Here is a 20,088-nt window from a genome sequence, read left to right on the forward strand (position 1 = left end):
GACAAAGTAAGGGAAAATCACCATGTTGTAAAAAGAACCTAGGGTAACCCTGGAATGTGTTTGTTAATGATAATTTTAAAAGGGAGTGGGCCATAGTTCTATAGGTGGACGCCTTTTCGAGATATCGCCATAAAGGTGGACCAGGGGTGACTCTAGAATTTATTTTGTACGATATGGGTATCAAATGAAAGGTGTTAATGAGTATTTTAAGAGGGCGTGGGCCTTAGTTCTATATGTGTTCGCCTTTTCGAGATATCGCTATAAAGGTGGACCAGGGGTGACTCTAGAATTTGCTTGTACTATATGGGTATCAAATGAATGGTGTTAATGAGTATTTTAAAACGGAGTGGGCCTTGGTTCTATAGGTGGACGCCTTTTCGGAATATCGTTATAAAAGTGGACCAGGGTTGACTCTAGAATGCGATTGTACAATATGGGTATCAAACGAAAGGTGTTAACAAGTGTTTTAAAAGGGAGTGGGCCTTAGTTCCATGGGTGGACGCCTTTTCGGGATATCGCCATAAACGTGGACCAGGGGTGACTCTAGAATGCGTTTGTACAATATGGGTATCAAATGAAAGGTGTTAATGAGTATTTTAAAAGGGCGTGGGCCTTAGTTCTATAGGTGGACGCTTTTTCGAGATATCGCCATAAAGGTGGACCAGGGGTGACTCTGGAATTTGTTTGTACGATATGGGTATCAAATGAAAGGTGTTAATGAGTATTTTAAAAGGGCGTGGGCCTTAGTTCTATAGGTGGACGCCTTTTCAAGATATCGCCATAAAGGTGGACCAGGGGTGACTCTAGAATTTGTTTGTACGATATGAGTATCAAATGAAAGGTGTTAATGAGTATTTTAAAAGGGAGTGGGCCTTAGTTCTATAGGTGGATGCCTTTTCGAGATATCGCCATAGAGGTGGGCCAGGGGTGACTCTAGAATTTTTTTGTACGATATGGGTATCAAATGAAAGGTGTTAATGAGTATTTTAAAAAGGAGTGGGCCTTAGTTCTATATGTGGACGCCTTTTCGAGATATCGCCATTAACGTGGACCAGGGATGACTCTAGAATGTGTTTGTACGATATGGGTATCAAATTAAAGGTATTAATGAGGGGTTTAAAAGGGAGTGGCCCTTAGTTGTATATGTGAAGGCGTTTTCGAGATATCGACCAAAATGTGGACCAGGGTGATCCAGAACATCATCTGTCGGGTACCGCTAATTTATTTATATATGTAATACCACGAAGAGTATTCCTTCCAAGATTCCAAGGGCTTTTGATTTCGCCCTGCAAAACTTTTTTATTTTCTTCTACTTAATATGGTAGGTGTCACACCCATTTTACCAAGTTTTTTTCTAAAGTTATATTTGGCGTCAATAGACTAATACAATTACCATGTTTCATCCCTTTTTTCGTATTTGGTATATAATTATGGCATTTTTTTCATTTTTCGTAATTTTCGATATCGAAAAAGTGGGCGTGGTCATAGTAGGATTTCGGCCATTTTTTACACCAATACAAAGCGAGTTCAGATAAGTACGTGAACTGAGTTTAGTAAAGATACATTGATTTTGCTCAAGTTATCGTGTTAACGGCCGAGCGGAAGGACAGACGGCCGACTGTGTATAAAAACTGGGCGTGGCTTCAACATATTTCGCCCTTTTTCACAGAAAACAGTTATCGTTCTAGAATCTAAGCCTCTACCAAATTTCACAAGAATTGGTAAATTTTTGTTTTACTTATGGCATTAAAAGTATCCTAGACAAATTAAATGAAAAAGGGTGGAGCCACGCCCATTTTGAAATTTTCTTTTATTTTTGTATTTTGTTGCAGCATACCATTACTGGGGTTGAATGTTGACACAATTTACTTATATACTGTAAAGATATTAACTTTTCTTTAAAAATTTGAATTAGAAAAAAAATTTTTTTAAAAGGGGGCGTGGTCGTTCTCCGATTTTGCTAATTTTAATTAAGCAGACATATAGTAATAAGAGTAGCGTTCCTGCCTAATTTCATCATGATATCTTCAACGACTGCCAAATTACAGCTTCCAAAACTTCTAAATTACCTTCTTTCAAACGTGGGCGGTGCGACGCCCATTGTCCAGTTTTCTATTATGCGTCATAAGTTCAACTCACCTACCAAGTTTCATCGCTTAATCCGTATTTGGTAATGAATTATCGCACTTTTTCGATTTTTCGAAATTTTCGATATCGAAAAAGTGGGCGTGGTTATTGTCCGATATCGTTCATTTTAAATAGCGATCTGAGATGAGTGCCCAGGAACCTACATACCAAATTTCATCAAGATATCTCAAAATTTACTCAAGTTATCGTGTTAACGGACAGACGGACGGACGGACGGACGGACGGACAGACGGACATGGCTCAATCGAATTTTTTTGTGATACTGATGATTTTGATATATCGAAGTCTATATCTATCTCGATTCCTTTATACCTGTACAACCAACCGTTATCCAATCAAAGTTAATATACTGTGTGAGCTCTGCTCAACTGAGTATAAAAAGGGATGAAACATGGTAATTGTATTGGTCTATTGACGCAAAATATAACTTTAGAAAAAAACTTGGTAAAATGGGTGTGACACCTACCATATTAAGTAGAAGAAAATGAAAAAGTTTTGCAGGGCGAAATCAAAAGCCTTTGGAATCTTGGAAGGAATACTGTTCGTGGTATTACATATATAAATAAATTAGCGCTACCCGACAGATGATGTTCTGGATCACCTTGCTCCACATTTTGGTCGATATCTCGAAAACGCCTTCACATATACAACTAAGGGCCACTCCCTTTTAAAGACCTCATTAATACCTTTAATTTGATACCCATATCGTACAAACACATTCTAGAGTCACCCCTGGTCCACGTTTATGGCGATATCTCGAACTAAGGCCCACTCTTTTTGAAAATACACACTAACAACTTTCATTTGATACCCATATCGTACAAACAAATTCTAGAGGCACCCCTGGTCAACCTTTATGGCGATATCTCGAAAAGGCGTCCACCTATAGAACTAAGGCCCACGCCCTTTTAAAATACTCATTAACACCTCTCATGTGATACCCATATTGTACAAAACGCATTCTAGAGGCACCCCTGGTCAACCTTTATGGCGATATCTCGAAAAGGCGTCCACCTATAGAACTAAGGCCCACTCCCTTTTAAAACACTTATTAACACCTTTCGTTTGATACCCATGTTGTACAAACGCATTCTAGAGGCAGCCCTGGTCCACTTTTATAACGATATTCCGAAAAGGCGTCCACCTATAGAACTAAGGCCCACTCCCTTTTAAAATACTCAATAACACCTTTCATTTGATACCCATATAGTACAAACAAATTCTAGAGTCACCCGTGGTCCACCTTTATGGCGATATCTCGAAAAGGCGTCCACATATAGAACTAAGGCCCACACCCTCTTAAAATACTCATTAACACCTTTCATTTGATACTCATATCGTACAAACAAATTCTAGAGTCACCCCTGGTCCATCTTTATGGCGATATCTCGAAAAGGCGTCCATCTATAGAACTTAGGCCCACGCCCTTTTAAAATTATCATTAACACATTTTATTTGATACCCATATCGTACAAACAAATTCTAGAGTCAGGCCTGGTCCACCTTTATGGCGATATCCCTAAATGGCGTCCATCTATAGAACTATGGCCCACTTCCTCTTAAAATACTCTTTAATACCTTCCATTTGATACACGTGTCACACAAACACATTCCAGGGTTACCCAAGGTTCTTTTTACAATATGGTGATTTTCCCTTACTTTGTCTCCACACCTCTCAACTGAGTATGTTATGTTCGGTTACACCCGAACTCAGCCTTCCTTACTTGTTTTTTATTTGATCTGATACTCAACTTCCGGCACCTTACGATTTTAGCCTTAGTCCATCGAATTTACAAAAACAAAGTACATGGAACTTTTATTTATGTTTGTAGGTATGTCAACATGGTGCCACCTTGTATGGTACCGCAATGGCTTTTATAAAGGGATATATGGATTACTCAATTGGCGCAAACAATAATTTATTTGCGGCCGCGTCACAATACCATTGTGGGTAAGACAAGTGTGATATCTTCTGCATAAACGTCAAAATCCAAATTGAATGGATCACCTGATTTTTAAATTGACTATCGTGATCTCATCTTGTATCTCTTTCTATTACCCACTATAGATAGCCGACCGTGTGCGTCGCCATATTGAACATCATGTCAAAATGCTGCTAAAACGCTAAACAGTAGCCATCTTGAACATCCTGTCAGGCAGTTGACGGATAAGATATCACACTTGTTTTGTCCACAATGCACAATGCAATCTCTCATTTTGCGTTGAACGCACCTATGCCCCCTTTTACACCTTATAATTCGTGAATTCAAGTCTGCCTCTGCTTAGGCAAAGGGGGTAAGAAGAGAGGGGAAGAGTACAACAGCCTCCGTACCGTTGTTTACTATACTCCGTACATACTATACTCCGTACGTCAAGTCGTTTAATTTTTTTTGCTATCTCTACCTCTGTGTCTGTATGCCATTTTTATACTCAGCTGAGCAGAGCTCACAGAGTATATTAATTTTGTTCGCTCAACGGTACCCCGTAACGGCATAAACTGTATATATAGACTTCTATCAAAATTATATGGGCGAAAAAAGAAATTCATTTAGCCATGCCCGTCTGTCCTTAAACATGATAATTTGAGTAAATTTTGAGGTATGTTAATGATATTTGGTATGTAAGTTCCTGGGCACTCATCTCAGATCGCTATTTAAAATGAACGAAATCGGACTATAACCACGCCCACTTATCGATATCGAAAATTTCGAACAACCAAAAAATTGCGATCATTCATTACCAAAGACAGATAAAGCCATAAAACTTGGTAGGTGGGTTGACCTTCTGACGCATAATAGATAATTAGTAAAATTTTGGACAATGGGTGAGGAACCGCCAACTTTTAAAAGAATTTAATTTAAACGTTTTGCAAGCTGTAATTTGGCAGCTGAGTATGAAATATTTGGTTACACCCGAACTTAGCCTTCCTTACTTGTTCACCTTGGGATCATTACGCGCCATATGGAGCTAACTCCCCGATTATATTGGCGACTATTTCGGAAATATGATTGGGCTATTTTGCGATCTTTATAGGATCATCTTGGCTTCATTCCGGCGTCATTTTAATACCCCAGTGGTCAACTGGGTTGTTCCATTTTGCGTCTACCATCACCTTTGGAGGATCCCTACGCCAGTGAAAAAAAAATCCTCTGATGGAATGAGCCAACCATATAATGAGTCAAGGGCGAATTAATGGTGACTTATAACCATAAAGCCATAACTAGATAAAACAGCTGATCACACCTACCTGATGGAAATCAATAGGGCCGTTCCATTGGTTTATCGAGCTCTGGCTCTGGCTCAAATCTCATTGGAACGATCTGGATCAACTTTATGAGAGCTGGCAGCACTAATAAAAAACATCTGTTTTGTTGAAAATAAGTAGAAACGTACACAAAATTTTAAGATACTGATAGAATTATTAACATTTAAATAGTTTTGCACGTAAGCAAACTATTTATTTTCCTTATATCATCTTCAAGTTGTTTACTCTGTCATTGTTTTTGCTTTTAAATATGGCGAAATCTTGTATGTATACACAAATGTGCACATATTTAGTTCAGGCTACAATGGCTCAACTATATGGTTCGCTCATCTCACCAGCTGATTTTATTTTTTTCATTTCACTGGAGTAGGGATTGTCAGAAGGAGATGGCAAACTTAAAATGAAACCAACGAATTTACAACATTTTCTTACTACATACAAATGCTGCTAAGTTTTATGTTTTCACTCCATTCCATTCGTCTAACACCTGCATGCTGATTTTGGCAATGTGAACAAAGGTGTGTTGTTGCTGTGGAGATGAGCCAACCATGTAGTTGAGCCATGAGTGCTACCAACTCAAAAGTGGTTAGCTGTCAAAAAATCTACTACAGAAAACGAAACGAACAGAACTGCTATACGGATCAGAAATTGAACCAGATAAATATGAGGATCACAACGTTGTTGTTGCATTTGCATGTTAAATTTCTATCCGTATCTCGCTCAAGTCTCAATGGAACGTAACTACCCTACAAGAATACTGACTATCATATGACTATCATCTGATTGTCAGCAATGTCAACCTAACGATCAGCGCCTCATACAAACTTTCTATCACAAACTTAAGGGGACTTGCGCAAATGTGATGTAAACAACTGTGTACGTGTGAGTTTGTGTCTCCTTCTTATACACCAACATGGCCTACTGATTAAGTATATAGCCGTACTCCTCAATCTCATTCATTTTTCTGGATCAGTGCTGACACTCTAACTATCAAAAAGTGTCATAAATGATAGTTTACTGTAGATATCAGGTTTGACTGTTATACTATCATAAATTACCATTGTTATATTCCGCCAAAAATGAAACAATGCTTTTTGCTTTTTATTTACTTTATTTCATTATGTTTTTAATTTTGTACGTGATAAAAGCATACGTGTTTCTTATTTGTTTAAAATAAATAGTTTTATAAGAATTCGATTTCAGAATGTTCAATTTAAATTCACAAAATAACAAAACAACAGAAGGGCGCTTTCCTCATGCGGAAACACATTTAAAAATGAATCACCACTAACCACTATTATTTTTCGCGTATCAATTTATTGAGTGCGCCCACACATTCCGACAGCTTTTGGTTTTTTTAATATTATTTTCGATTTTTTTTCTTTTAGCATGGAGCTTTGAAATTCTCTCTTTTTCTTTTTTAAACTTATATTTTATATGGCTTTCGTCGGTTGAAAATAGCGGAATTTAAAAAATAACAAAACAACCGTGATAATCATTTGATTGTCATATGACAGTCGGTAGTGACAACATGATTAAATCGGATAAACTGTTCCCGCATACATAAAATTCCTTTGAGAATTATGTATCTGTCTCACATGCATAGCTGTACGTTCTTTTGTTCTGCACCAGGTGTCCGAAGCTTTCCCAGTTTGAGTCCTTTTTCATGATTATAGGCTGCCGTTGGGAACATGCGGACATGCGTGAGCGAACAAAGGAACATACATAAATTTGAGTCTCAATGTTTACGTCATCGCAGGATCAGCATTGTCAATTACAAGTGTGAGTGTATTAGTAAAACTATCAGCGTTTCTTGTAGGGTAATGTAATCGAGTTAGCGTTATGGTATGGCACCACTAATCGACTACATTGATTTCGATAAGGTAGGTTCGATCAGCTGTTTTATCTGGTTATGGCTTTATGGTTATAAGTCACCATTAATTCGCCCTTCATGTTCCCAATGCAACATTGTGATTGATGACTAACGGCTGAATTCTGTAATTCAGTCTCATCTCAAGTCTCTAAATTTGAGATTTATCTTTAGAGACAATTTTTGTGACTTGAGATGATTTCGGTATTCAGTAAACGAAAGTCACAAAAACAATTCACCATATCAACGAAATTCGCCAAAATGACAATTTACTCATACATTGAACAAGTAATGTAGCATTGCTTTTTGTCAGCACAACGTTAGGGGGTATTGTTGCTGAGCTTGCTAAGATGCCGTTCACAATTTTTATAGAAAATCCCAAAGTGTGTAGGTTCGAATCTCAGTGGCGCCACATAGTTCGATGTTTCTTTTAAGTATTTTCTGTTTTTTAATTTTTTTTATGCTTATTTTAATTTGAGGAATAAAAAGAATATTTTTTTAAACGTTTTTCGCAAATAATTTTCATACTTTTTCTGAAATTTTCACGTTTGTGATCTGCCCCGGCCCAGCTCACAAATTGGTGATTGCTTTTGTGAGGCTGGAGACGTGAGACAGCTTACAGAATGGCAAATTGTCTCAAAAGTGATTTTCACCCCAGATAGTCTCTAATAGTGACTAGATACGGCTTACTGAATTCAGCTGTAAAGGTGCGTGCACACTTAGCGGCGCGTCATGTAGCGGCAGCGGCGCTTCACTTTTTTGCCTATTTGATCAACATTGCCGCTCATGGCTGCATCGCGCAGTGCTGCTGCCGCTAGGTGTGAATTGTTCCATAAGAATACATGCGAAGAATATTTTGCAGCGCAGTGTAATGCAGCTCAGTGTGGCCTTAGCTTAAGTGTGATATCTTATCTGTCAACTGCCTGACAGGATGTTCAATATGGCTACTTTTTAGCGTTTTGACAGCGTGTTCAATATGGCGGCGCCTATCTTCAGCGGGGATAGAAAGAGATACAGAATGAGACAGCGATAGTCAATTACAAATCAGGTGATCCAATCACTTTGGAATTTTGACGTCTATGCAGAAGATATCCACTTAAGCGCCAAATACACGACACGAACACATCCGCGAACATTCCGCAATCTTGTTCGCAGCTTTGGCCATACACCATACGACCTTTTGGCCGAACATTAGTTCTCTTTCAGATAGCGATGAATACGGACAACAATTGTGCTGCAGCAATATTGCTCGCTGTGGCAATTAAGCGTAAAAAAAGAGAGAAGATCGCAAAAAAAGAATTTGGTACAAAGAATGGTTTAAAAAACGAGCAGTTCTTGGACAAAGTGAGCTTATTAAAGAACTGGAATTCACGTCACAAAATGATTGTAAAAATTACGTTCGTATGAGCAAGGCAACATTTGACCAACTTTTACAAAAAATTTTGCCACTCATAACGAAACGGGATACAATAATGAGAGAAGCGATTCCCCCTCATCACCGCCTTGCTTTAACTTTGCGCCTTCTAGGTAGTGGCAATAGCTTTGAAGACTTAAAATTTTTGACAGCAATTGCGCCCCAAAATACTTATTTCTTTATAACTGTATCCTTTGTGGCATCAGTATCTACTTCTTTTAATTTTTCGATTAAATTCGCATAATCATTATTCTTTTTAATTCTATTACAATAATCTTTGCTTTTTACTTGCCACAATGATGGCAAAGATATATACATTTCAATAAATTCACTCAGAAATTTTTTATTGTCCATTTTACTTTTCCGCGCACGTCTGTTCCGTTCAGAAATTACTACGATTATGAGCTATTTCGCCATACACGCACGAACAGTTCGCGCAAATGTTCGCCAAAAATTAAAATATTTTGATTTTTGGCGAACATTTGCGCGAACTGGCAAACACCACCATACACGACAGAAAAGGTCGCAGAAATATAAAAAAACGGGAATGTTCGCGTAAATGTTCGTGTCGTGTATTTGGCGCTTTAGTTATCATTCACAATGCCATGCAAAGCCAAGCAATCTACTAGAGCTGGATTCGATTCGATTCTCAAAAAAAATCGATTAAATCGAGTCGAAAAAAGTTGATTGCTGCTTAATCGTTTACTCGGTTTTCACCGTTCGATAGTTTCTTCCTCTTTCGTTAACTGGCGCTAACTTGCAAATAAAGGGGTACCACCTGGGCTGCACTTGGTCCTTCCATCGGAGTGGGATTATTAGTGTATTTGATACTGAAATATCATTATCTTTTGTGCTTTTTTATATTAAATTCTAGCAGTTGTAGAGAAACAAACATCGGGTATGGTACCAAGGAGCATGGACGATTTTTGTTTAAGTAAATTCTGCCTTCTCTGCAATGCTAGCTTAGAAATCAAACAGAGATAAACTCTTGTCATTAACCTCTATCAATATCTCATCGTACCTCTTCTAATGTATGTATCGGAATCATGGTTCAACTATATACAGGTTGGCTAATCTGTAAAGCAACAAAATATGTCTGTTCAAATTGTCAAAATCTGTGTATTGGTGTTGGTGCGTATGGTATGGAATGGAAACATAAAACTTAACAGTTTTTGTATGTGTAAAGGTCGAATTAATGGTGACTTATAACCATAAAGCCATAACCAGATAAAACAGCTGATCGAACCAACCTTATGGAAATCAATGTAATCGATTAATGGTGCCATACCATAACGCTAACTCGATTACATTGATTTCTTTAAGGTAGGTTCGATCAGCTGTTTTTTCTGGTTATGGCTTTATGGTTATAAGTCACCATTAATTCGCCCTTAAGCAAAGAGGATAAATACAATAAGAGCCGTCACTCGTTATTTTGTGGCGAGTATCTCGCTGGAAATTGAGAAAATTGATGCCGAATGTTTTCTGAGAGTGACATTTTTAATTGTCTCGCATTTATCCATGCCGTGTAGGCCCCTTGTGCAACTGTGATTTTTGGAAAGAGAATTAAATTAATTAATTAAATACAGTCGAAAAATAAACACAAATACCCCACGAAAATGTATAGAAGACATTTATAAACATCTCGCCCAAAAAAAAAGTAGCGACTACCTCTCAGTATACATCGAGTAAATGCCAAAAAAATAACGAGTGACGGCTCTTATTTTATTTATCCTCTTTGGTGTAAGTAAAATGTTGCCAATGTGTGGGTTTCATTTTGAGTTTGCCATCTCCTTTTGACAATCTCTTCGACCATGCAATGACATAAATAAAATCAGCTGATGAGATAAACCAACCTGTACATAATTGAACCATGATCGGAATCATGTTGACGGGGCTTTTAACACTTCTGTGAGACGAACCGATAACAAATGGTCGAGATTTATTGAAACTGTTTACGTCGGAAAAAAAACAATCGGCACCCCTAGCTCAAGAATAAACATTTTAGGTTGTCACAAATTGTTATTGTTCTGTTTTTGGATATTTTTTGAGTACACAATTACTAGTCATCTTTATAAAGACAGTCTTTAAAAGTGGCGCCCGGAACATGGCAAAAAATACAGAAAAGGCAATTTGTAGAGTCTGTTTGATTGAATGCAAACGCCGATATATTGCACTGCAAGATGTGCTTCCCATGGATAGCGACAATCAAGTCGTGTCCTATGCGGAAGCTTATACAAATTGTACACAATTAGAGGTAAAAGTAGGTTTAGATGGACTGCCGAAATGGCTATGTAAAAGCTGTAGTGGTAAGTAAAACTGTTTGCCTTCACCAATCTCTTATACTTGCCTTGAGTTTCTTAATTTGTGTGTGTGCTTTTAAGGTAACCTACGGTGTGCATATGATTTTCGGAATAAAGCGAGAGAAAGTTTTGAAAAATTGTCGTCTTTTCTTGGAATAAAAAAATATGCAGTCGGAATGAAAACGCGATATGAAGTTCCGTTTGTTGATAACAATGAATCAGTTGTTGATATAAATACTGATGGTGACTGGTTGCATGCATCCAGTGCTGAGGAAACAAATCTTGAGAAGGATCCGCTCGCAAATAACATAAATAAGAAAGTTAGTTTGAAATTAATAACTCATTCAATATTGATTGTATTTGTGCTTATTTGCACTTGACCGCGGTTTACGGTTCTTTGCAAAGATTCCTTAGTGCTATTTTATACACAACCTCGTACAAAGACAGCCATATGCTAATAATCATTTCCAAAAATTTATAATTTTTGCAGGTGGTGATAAAAGAGATAGATTCTACAACTAAGCCACAGCAATCACCCACATCGAATAAAATTTCTGACGACAATTATGAAAGCGATGATGACAAACCGTTAAAACAGTTTGCGAATGCGTTGCCAGATATGACAGCTTTAAGCGCCGAAACTATCCCGACTGATATCCGGCCATGTACTAAAAGGCCCTCTCAATCGCAGACAGCTTCCTCCTTTGGAACAACAACCACACCAGCAACGAGTCCGTAATATTGTAGAAGGATTATTAAAGTTTATTGTAATGGTTAAATAATATATAAATACGTTACAGCCAAGAACGACTTCGATGAGATGAATCATATTCCAAGCGGCAATAGTCATACGCGCTCACTCGAGCAAAGCGATGAGCTTGCAACGCACACAAATGGTACAAATATAAGCATAATGGATTCTATGTTTGACCCAGAAGCGCAAATTTTCTCCAAAGGTTTGCCTTTACTAGAACCTATATCACAATTTACTTATTTATTTATTATTATTTATTTAACTTCTACTATGCTAGGACAAAAGAAATGTTCTATTTGTGAACACAGCTACTTCACCACCATTGGTCTTAATGCTCATATGGAAGTGCATCAAGTAAAAGCTAACTATTCTCTCGTCAGAAAGCTGTATAGAAAGCCGTTTAGACCCAGAATTGAGACTGAAGTATTTGATGATGGTTCCTGTAGCGACACTGGTATGCATCAGCATTCAGCAATTGACTTTGAAAAATCTGCTATAAATGAAAGTGAAGAAATTAAAGTACATAAAGCTCGCCAAAAGAAAAGTAAACCACAGAAAGAGTTCCAAACGCGTCCTCCCAAAACGAAAGTACCCAAATCAGAGGACGTGAAATCGAAACAAACATGGGCTTGTAAATTATGCTGTAAGTATTCTGTATATTAGTAGCATGCCACTTAGCCAAGTCACATTTTTTTTGCAGCTAAATCTTATACCTCAAAACACTCATTAATACATCATATGCGTACACATACTGGCGAAAGACCATTTGAGTGTAAAATTTGTGGTGAACGGTTCATATGTAATTCTACGCTTAAAAGTCATGCACGTCGTCATACGGGTGAACGCCCTTATAGCTGCGATGTTTGTGGTAAACGTTTCATTCAACATTCGTCAATGATGGCGCACATGAAACTTAATCATACGGATAAAACTCTACAATGTCCACATTGTATTAAAAAATATGCACGTCAATTCGATTTCGATGCACATTTGCGTAGTCATAGTGGTTATAAGGCTTTTAAATGCTATTTATGTCCAACCGAATTTGTACGCCAAGCAAATCTGGAAAAGCATATTAGGAACGTACATCCTAAAGAGCCAGATGCGACAAATATGCCGGAAGATAACTTGAATACAGCTGGGTGGGTATATGTTACATTAGATAACAGTATTACTATAATATAAATATAATTATTTTATACAGCCCTAAAAATACTCACAATAGACCTTATTTGTGTGATTTATGTCCAAGCCGTTTTACACAACAATCAATGCTTAGTAAGCATATAAATCAAGTACATACCAAGAAATCTGATAGAGCAAGTACGGTGGAGATTAAAAGGAACTTATCTACATAGCTGAGAAAATAATATATGTAGTGTATAGTTTTGAATAGCGCCAGGTAAAGTAAAAGCATAGTTTCATTGTTTGAGTTTTATGATTTCTTTCCTATATTCTACTATAGCTGCTGCATTATTTCTTTGTCAAATTGGAGCCAGCATGTAGAAAGATATAGAGTGTAATACATGAAATACATAGCTGATATAACATTGCCGAATACGGAGCCAACGTATACATTGTAACAAGAACGAGAATTCCGATCGCGATTGGTGTATAAAAAATGCAAAAAGACACAGAGTGAAATAAATAACTGATACAGCTTTTAGTATACATTAAAGCCTCTGGTTTAATTCGTTAAAATTTTGCCTAAAAAATTTTTTTTTTTTATTTAAAACATCCTTATTTATAGTCCGTTTTCGAACCTGCGATCTTCCACTCCTCAATGACATCTCTTTGCAATAACATTCAATATGTATTCCAAAATAAAGGGTTTTAGTGAAAAATATTCCCTTGCATCAAGAACTTTAATAAATGAATACAAATATTGCTATATTACTATTCACTAATAGCTAAAACTCGATGTATCTCCCATTTGTAGCATGCAACGTTTTGTAGTAAGCACAGTTTATGCAAAAAGTAAGGAGCGGGTGCACGTCTTTAAATCCGGCTTTTGCTCGTCGGCTAACGGGGTGGGGTTCTTGCTCCTACCTTTCGCTGTCAGCTCACACTACAGCATAATTATTTTATTTAACGTGCCAAGAAAAAATGATACCTAAAGGAAAGCGGATACCTACAGTGGCTTACAAGTCTTGATGTCGCATTGGTTTCAGTACGAGGCATGTCGCATGGTATTGTTGCAACAATCGCCCTCCCTACCATGATTTCCGTAGTCTCCAACTAAAACAAAACTAACCTGGAAATCCCTAACACTTACCGTACTTATCTAATATCAGGCCATAGAATCAGAAAAAAAAGTTTAGCAAGTCATTTTGAAATTGACAATATTTATTAAATAGACCAAAACTTAATTTTAACCATAATCAATCCTAAGTGAAAGGCTTCGCTATTTTGAAATAAAAGCCTATGTTGCAACTGATATTCAAAAATTCTTTACAAATAAGCATTTTAAAATTATCAAAAAAAATTGCCTTTTGTCATCTGTACACAGATTTAGAATTCTGGTCAAAAAAAATATATATTTTAAGGGCCAATTCGGTTGCATAACAATATGAAAGTTTTTCTTAAAAAAAATATTATTTAAACATACTCATATTTTTTTCTTTTAAAATTTTAATATAGTCTTTAAGCAAAAGAAAAAAACTAACCTAATTTACAAACTTACGTATTTAAGCATTTTTTGGTCTAATGTTGTGGTTTCATTATTACTTTGCATGATTAAAAAAAAAATCGTGAGATACAAAAAACGTATGGTGGTACTTTTATGTACGAATCTGGCAACACTAACTTTATCTAAGTTAGAAAAATTATGCGAAAAGAGAAATGAATAATGCATATATCATGCGCTCACCAACACAGCATAACCAAAAATTATGTGAGAGAAATAACAAAAACAAAGTTCACTCACCCCTTACGGCTCCAACGTTGAAAGATCTTTCAGCAGAGGACCTGGAACAAAATGTATGCTGGAAATCGAAAATTATTAACATCTAAACTTGTTGTTGTTTTCGGTTCATAAGTTAAACCAAAAACAAAAAAAATATTTCCCTTTCCTGTGTAGTCTTCGAACTACATAATTTATTAAAAATCACAATGAGGTGAAACTTTACCGATTCTATGAGAATTATATCGCATTCGAAAAATCGCATGCGATTTTCTTTTGTATCACACTTTATCGCAAATTTAATAATGCAAAGTTAAGGTAGCAAACACTAACCACTTAATTAATAAAATTTATCACATTTCTATTAATATTTAATACACTTTAACATCAAATTCCAATTTTTTTGTATTCTTCCTTTTTTTTCTAATCAAACTACTAATTACACACTGATAATTCTCTCACTGATATAGGTATGCGCTAGTATACATATTTATATGTGTATACTTTGTGAACATTTAGGTATACATATTTTATTTCACATTATTATATGTATTTTTAGTTTTTAATGATTTTTAACACAACTTTTAGAAGCTAATGATCTAATATGTATTTTCTAACTATTTTTTCTTTTGCAAGAGGAATTCAAAATTTAATTTTATTAATTTTCCTCAAAAAAAAAATTACTACATGATTTCTGCTTCTTCTTCTTTATGAAAGATTATGCATAGACACCAATACGTGTAATGATTAAATGTATGTACCTACACCTTACATTTATATATTCATTTTTCCACCTTTTTAGCAAAAATTAAGAATTATGGAATTTTTTTTCTTTAAATTTCTACGAATACAAGATTTAAGTTTTAATTAAAAGTTTTAGAAATAGGAACAATATTTCATGTTCGGAAAATTTAATTTTTTTCTTTTTAAAGCTAAGTAAAAACTTGGCGAACTTCACTCTTTTATGCACTAGGGAATATGACGCATCCAAAGTAAAGTTGAAATGAGGGAAAATATCCACAGGAACTCGTCCTCAGAGGATGATGAAACTCCATGCTGGATTTCGGGAAACCTTTCCATTTTTGAAAGTTGTAGAATATTATATTCAATTTCGTCGATTAAAATATAGCGAATTTTATAAATTATTTTATTTCGATTATCGCGAACATTTCGAAGCGACTTTTAAGTGTGGCTTTCGATTTAAAAAAAAAAAAACACGTGATTCACACTTTAGACTCAGAAATTTCACACGGTAGCGAAGCTCGAATTAAAAAATATGAGATCTTAACTCTTTGAAAGATCAAACTAAAAGGGGCCGAACCACTGCGTTCTTCAGCTTAGCTTACCGCAACTTGCGGGACTTTTTTGTTCTTGCTTAATCATCGCGAGTGGCGTGATTTTCAAGATCTTAAAAAAAAAGATATAATGATAAATGTCAGTGTAAACATTAATATGGTTTACAACAAGTGGCAATTCCTAGATTAGCAAATGACAAAACCAGAAGCTCGAGTGTTTCGATATGAAAGTAATTCGAAATTCGGTACTTCTAATTAGAATTTAACCTTAATAAGGTAAAGTAATGTAGGTATAACTAAATAAGAACTAAAATCATAGAACAAAATAATAAGGATAAAGCAGATATAGTAGGCATAAATAACATAGTTTTAATTAGTAATAAAAGCACAGATATGGTAGGTATATAAAAAAATGTAGATATAGTTGTACTAAAATTCAATCAAAAATTTTGATTGGAAGCTTATGATCGAAGATCTATTAATCTTATGCAAAACAAAATTAGTCTGTCAGGTAGAATTATAGTTAATGTGAGATAGGAATGTTAATTCGGCTACAAGCGCCACTACACATTCCTAGTTTCTTTTACATGTGGGCCATACCCTGTAGGGAAAATCTATAGTACAAAACTGGTGCGCTTCTAGAATATTCGGAACCACCACTAGTTCGCCATCTATATCTTTTACATGCTTTCAACTGACAAATTTAACATGCGATGTCCTATGCGGTGAAAATTGTCCCCGCTTACCTTTTCTCTAGTTTGGAACTAGATAAAAATTTCCAACTTAGAACTAGTTCTTTTTTGGCACTTTTTCGATACAACGCCTAAATTAGTAGTTTCTTTTCATACGTTTTTTTCAGCAAAAATCTTATACCACAATTTATAGCTTAAGACATCATATGCTGGCGAAAGACCATATGAGTGCAAATTTTGTGGTGATCGCTTTCTTCGCACATCAACACTTAAAAGTTATCAGCGTCGTCATACGAGCGAACGTCCTTATGGTTGTGTATATGTGGTAAACGTTTTATACAACATTCAACGATGGCAACACAAATGAGGCTTAATCATACGGATAAAACAATACATTGTTCATATTGTATAAACAAATTTTCACGCCCAGCTGATTTAAATGTACATTTGTTAAGTCATACTAGTTATAAACCATTTACATACTTATTATGTCCTATTCGTTTTGCGCATCAATCGAACTTGAACAAGAATATGAATCAACGACATACAAAAAGGTTGAAGTAACAAGTGAAATACTAGTAATACGCCCCTCAGCGGGTTAGGAGGTCAGAATATACCCGCTGTAGGTATTTCTGTCGTAAGAGGCGACTAAAATACCAGATTCAAGGCGCTGTGTAGCGCAACCCTTCAGGTAGCCAGCGCAATATACAGCTTCTCCAAACCCAATTGTCAACCTCACCTATCCGCGGCGAATCCTGTTTCACTAACAGACGAGGCTGTGGCGACCCCAAGCTCCTCATGGAACTTGGGGGTTGGGAGAGAGGGATTGCCTGAAGGTTTAATGTGGCCATATAAATCGTTCCCGAGATTGTCGGGCTAGCACCTTAATGGTGCTGTGTTACCGGAGCGTACCGGATCTGTATCCGGCATAGGACCATCACATCGATAACACTCCCCAAAGCCTTCGGGGAGCAACCTTATCGCTACAACAACAACAACATACTAATAATACGGAGTGAAATACTAATCCAGCTGGGGTTGACTTTGTAGATCCGAGTCTCGCATTTTCGTATTTTATGTGAAATATTTAAATTTTAGTTTTCATTTAATTTTATATTGTAGTTTTAATACAAAACATAATTTTAAATTTTAACATACAATAAAATTATCTCTTATAAACGGAAAATTATGACCAACTCAATTTGTTTAAGAGATCAAACCAAAAGCAAAGTAGTAAATTTTTTACGTTTTTAGAAGTTAGCTTCCAAAACATTGATATTAAAATATGTTTTATTATATACATTTTCGGTCAATCCTAGTTAATAAATATGTTTTATTTAAGTAGTGTATTTCTCCTTTATGGACTTACAACTTTTAAGATGCGAACCAAACTTAATATACTATTTCATTTTCCTGAAAGTTGTAGAAAGATATTGTAGTGGGTACAATTTTGAACCTAGAAAGCCAATCACTATCTATGTTTTGAAACTTAACTTCGCAAAATGGGGAAATTACTTTTTCACTCTTCACATTACTTTTCAAAAAAAAAAATAAATCGGTCCATACTAGTACTCCTTTTCATAAATATTGCTTAAATCAAATATTTACTTATGAATAAACTATTACGAAAAAGATATATGGGGTATTCCATCCCATTTCGACCAATTTTGAACCCGACCCCTTTAGAATTGGCTGAAAGTTTTTCTTCTTTTTCTAGTTTACGAAAGACGTTTTTCAGAATTTTTTCATCCAACACAAAAAAAGTTATGAATTTAAAAAAAACACCTTTTTTGTTTTCAAAATGCTATAACTTTTTCAAAAATTGACCGTTTGGGATCTTTTTTTTTTTTTAATTTGTTTTTAAATGTAGAGTAAGTTAGGGTATTGTGATATAGGTTGGTAAAGTGATATACCCGCGTGTTTTCTAAACTATGCACATCTGTACAAGAATGTCTTCGGTAACAGAATAGTAACGGTTAAAAACCGTTACTGCAAAGGAACGGCTGGCATTGATCGCTTAGATTGCTATCAGTGTGCTAAAATATTTTATCGCGTGTAGACGTCAACAATTTTGCGTGCGCTTCAAAAAGGGATATTTCCAAAGTTTGCGAAAATTTTCCACTTTTTATATTTTATTTTGTTTTCTTGTGGATATATTCAACAATACTTAAGGTAATTACTTATAATTTATCAATAACGTTCTATGAAAAAAATTTTCGTTCTTGAAAGCTCTAGTTTGGTTAATGTGATATGGTAAAAGTTGTTTAATGTGATATTTATATCACATTTTACACACATTATATTACATTAAACAAACAAAGGAACCTATTTATAAAAGTAAAAGGCAGCTCCAATTATACCCGCAGGCCATGCCAAAAAAGAGAGAAATTCGTAAGTGGAATGCAGAAAACATGAAAAAAGCCATTCAAGTTGTTAGAGGCGCAAAGATGGGAATATTGTTGGCGTCGAAAACGTATGGTGTTCCATTTGCAACTATGCAAAGAGCTGCGCGTAGTACTAAAGAAATCAATGATATACTAGCCACGCCATTGGGTCGAAGGCCAGTTTTTACGAAAGACAGGGAATTGGAACTGGTAAGGTATTTAAAAGATATGGAGGCAAAATTTTGGGGACTCACTTCTCGTGATGTCCGCTCGCTTGCATTTCAAATTGCAAAGCGGAACAATATTGAGAACACATTTTCTGTAATGAAAGAATGTGCTGGAAGGGATTGGCTGCGCGCATTTCTACGCAGGCATAAGACTGAAATAAACCTTCGCAGTGCTACCGGGACTTCATTGAATAGAACAAAAGGCTTCAATGAGGAGAACGTTAACAAGTTTTACAGTTTGTTGGAACAGGAGTACGAAAAGTATAACTTCAGCCCGACTAGGATTTGGGACGTTGATGAGACAGGAGTGTCTATCGTTCAAAGCAAGCAGCCAAAAATTTTATCTGCCAAAGGCAAAAGGCAATTTGGATGCATGACATCAGCAGAAAGAGGATCTCTCATAACGGTTGTTAGCTGCATGAGTGCTGGTGGTGCTTTCGTTCCACCCTTTTTCATATTTCCAAGGAAAAAACCTTCTCCACTTTTGATGAAACATGCTCTTCCTGGCTCCGATTCAGCTTGTGACATATCTGGATGGATACAAATTCCCATATTTGATCATTTTATGCGGTTCGCACATCCTTCAAAGGAGGACCCAGTTCTGCTCATTTTAGATGGTCACTACAGCCATACAAGAAATATTGAAGTTCTTGATAAAGCTCGTGAAAATGGCGTTGTGATAATATCATTGCCACCACATTGTACCTACAAAATGCAACCTTTGGACAAAACATTTATGGGTCCTCTGAAGACATACTACAATGAAGAAATAAGACGATTTATGCGTGAAGAAGGTCGAAAAGTGACTCAGTTCGATGTTATAGAACTTTTTGCTAA

General features: G+C 36.0%; 1 protein-coding gene across 1 annotated transcript in view; it reads left to right on the forward strand.

Annotated features, from left to right (window-relative positions):
• LOC137248824 (gastrula zinc finger protein xFG20-1-like) overlaps positions 1 to 13,536 on the forward strand; it is a 39,335-nt gene extending 25,799 nt beyond the window's left edge. Inside the window, exons 10-17 of the mRNA XM_067779721.1 lie at positions 10,703 to 11,003; positions 11,079 to 11,317; positions 11,488 to 11,728; positions 11,798 to 11,953; positions 12,029 to 12,394; positions 12,452 to 12,893; positions 12,956 to 13,153; positions 13,217 to 13,536. Of these exons, the coding sequence (XP_067635822.1) occupies positions 10,703 to 11,003; positions 11,079 to 11,317; positions 11,488 to 11,728; positions 11,798 to 11,953; positions 12,029 to 12,394; positions 12,452 to 12,893; positions 12,956 to 13,109 (1,899 nt within the window). The 3' untranslated portion in view covers positions 13,110 to 13,153; positions 13,217 to 13,536. The remainder of the gene's footprint in view (positions 1 to 10,702; positions 11,004 to 11,078; positions 11,318 to 11,487; positions 11,729 to 11,797; positions 11,954 to 12,028; positions 12,395 to 12,451; positions 12,894 to 12,955; positions 13,154 to 13,216) is intronic.
• The last annotated feature ends 6,552 nt before the right edge of the window (positions 13,537 to 20,088 follow it).

This window comes from Eurosta solidaginis, chromosome 4, assembly GCF_040869045.1.
Source record: "Eurosta solidaginis isolate ZX-2024a chromosome 4, ASM4086904v1, whole genome shotgun sequence".
Lineage (NCBI taxonomy): Eukaryota > Metazoa > Arthropoda > Insecta > Diptera > Tephritidae > Eurosta > Eurosta solidaginis.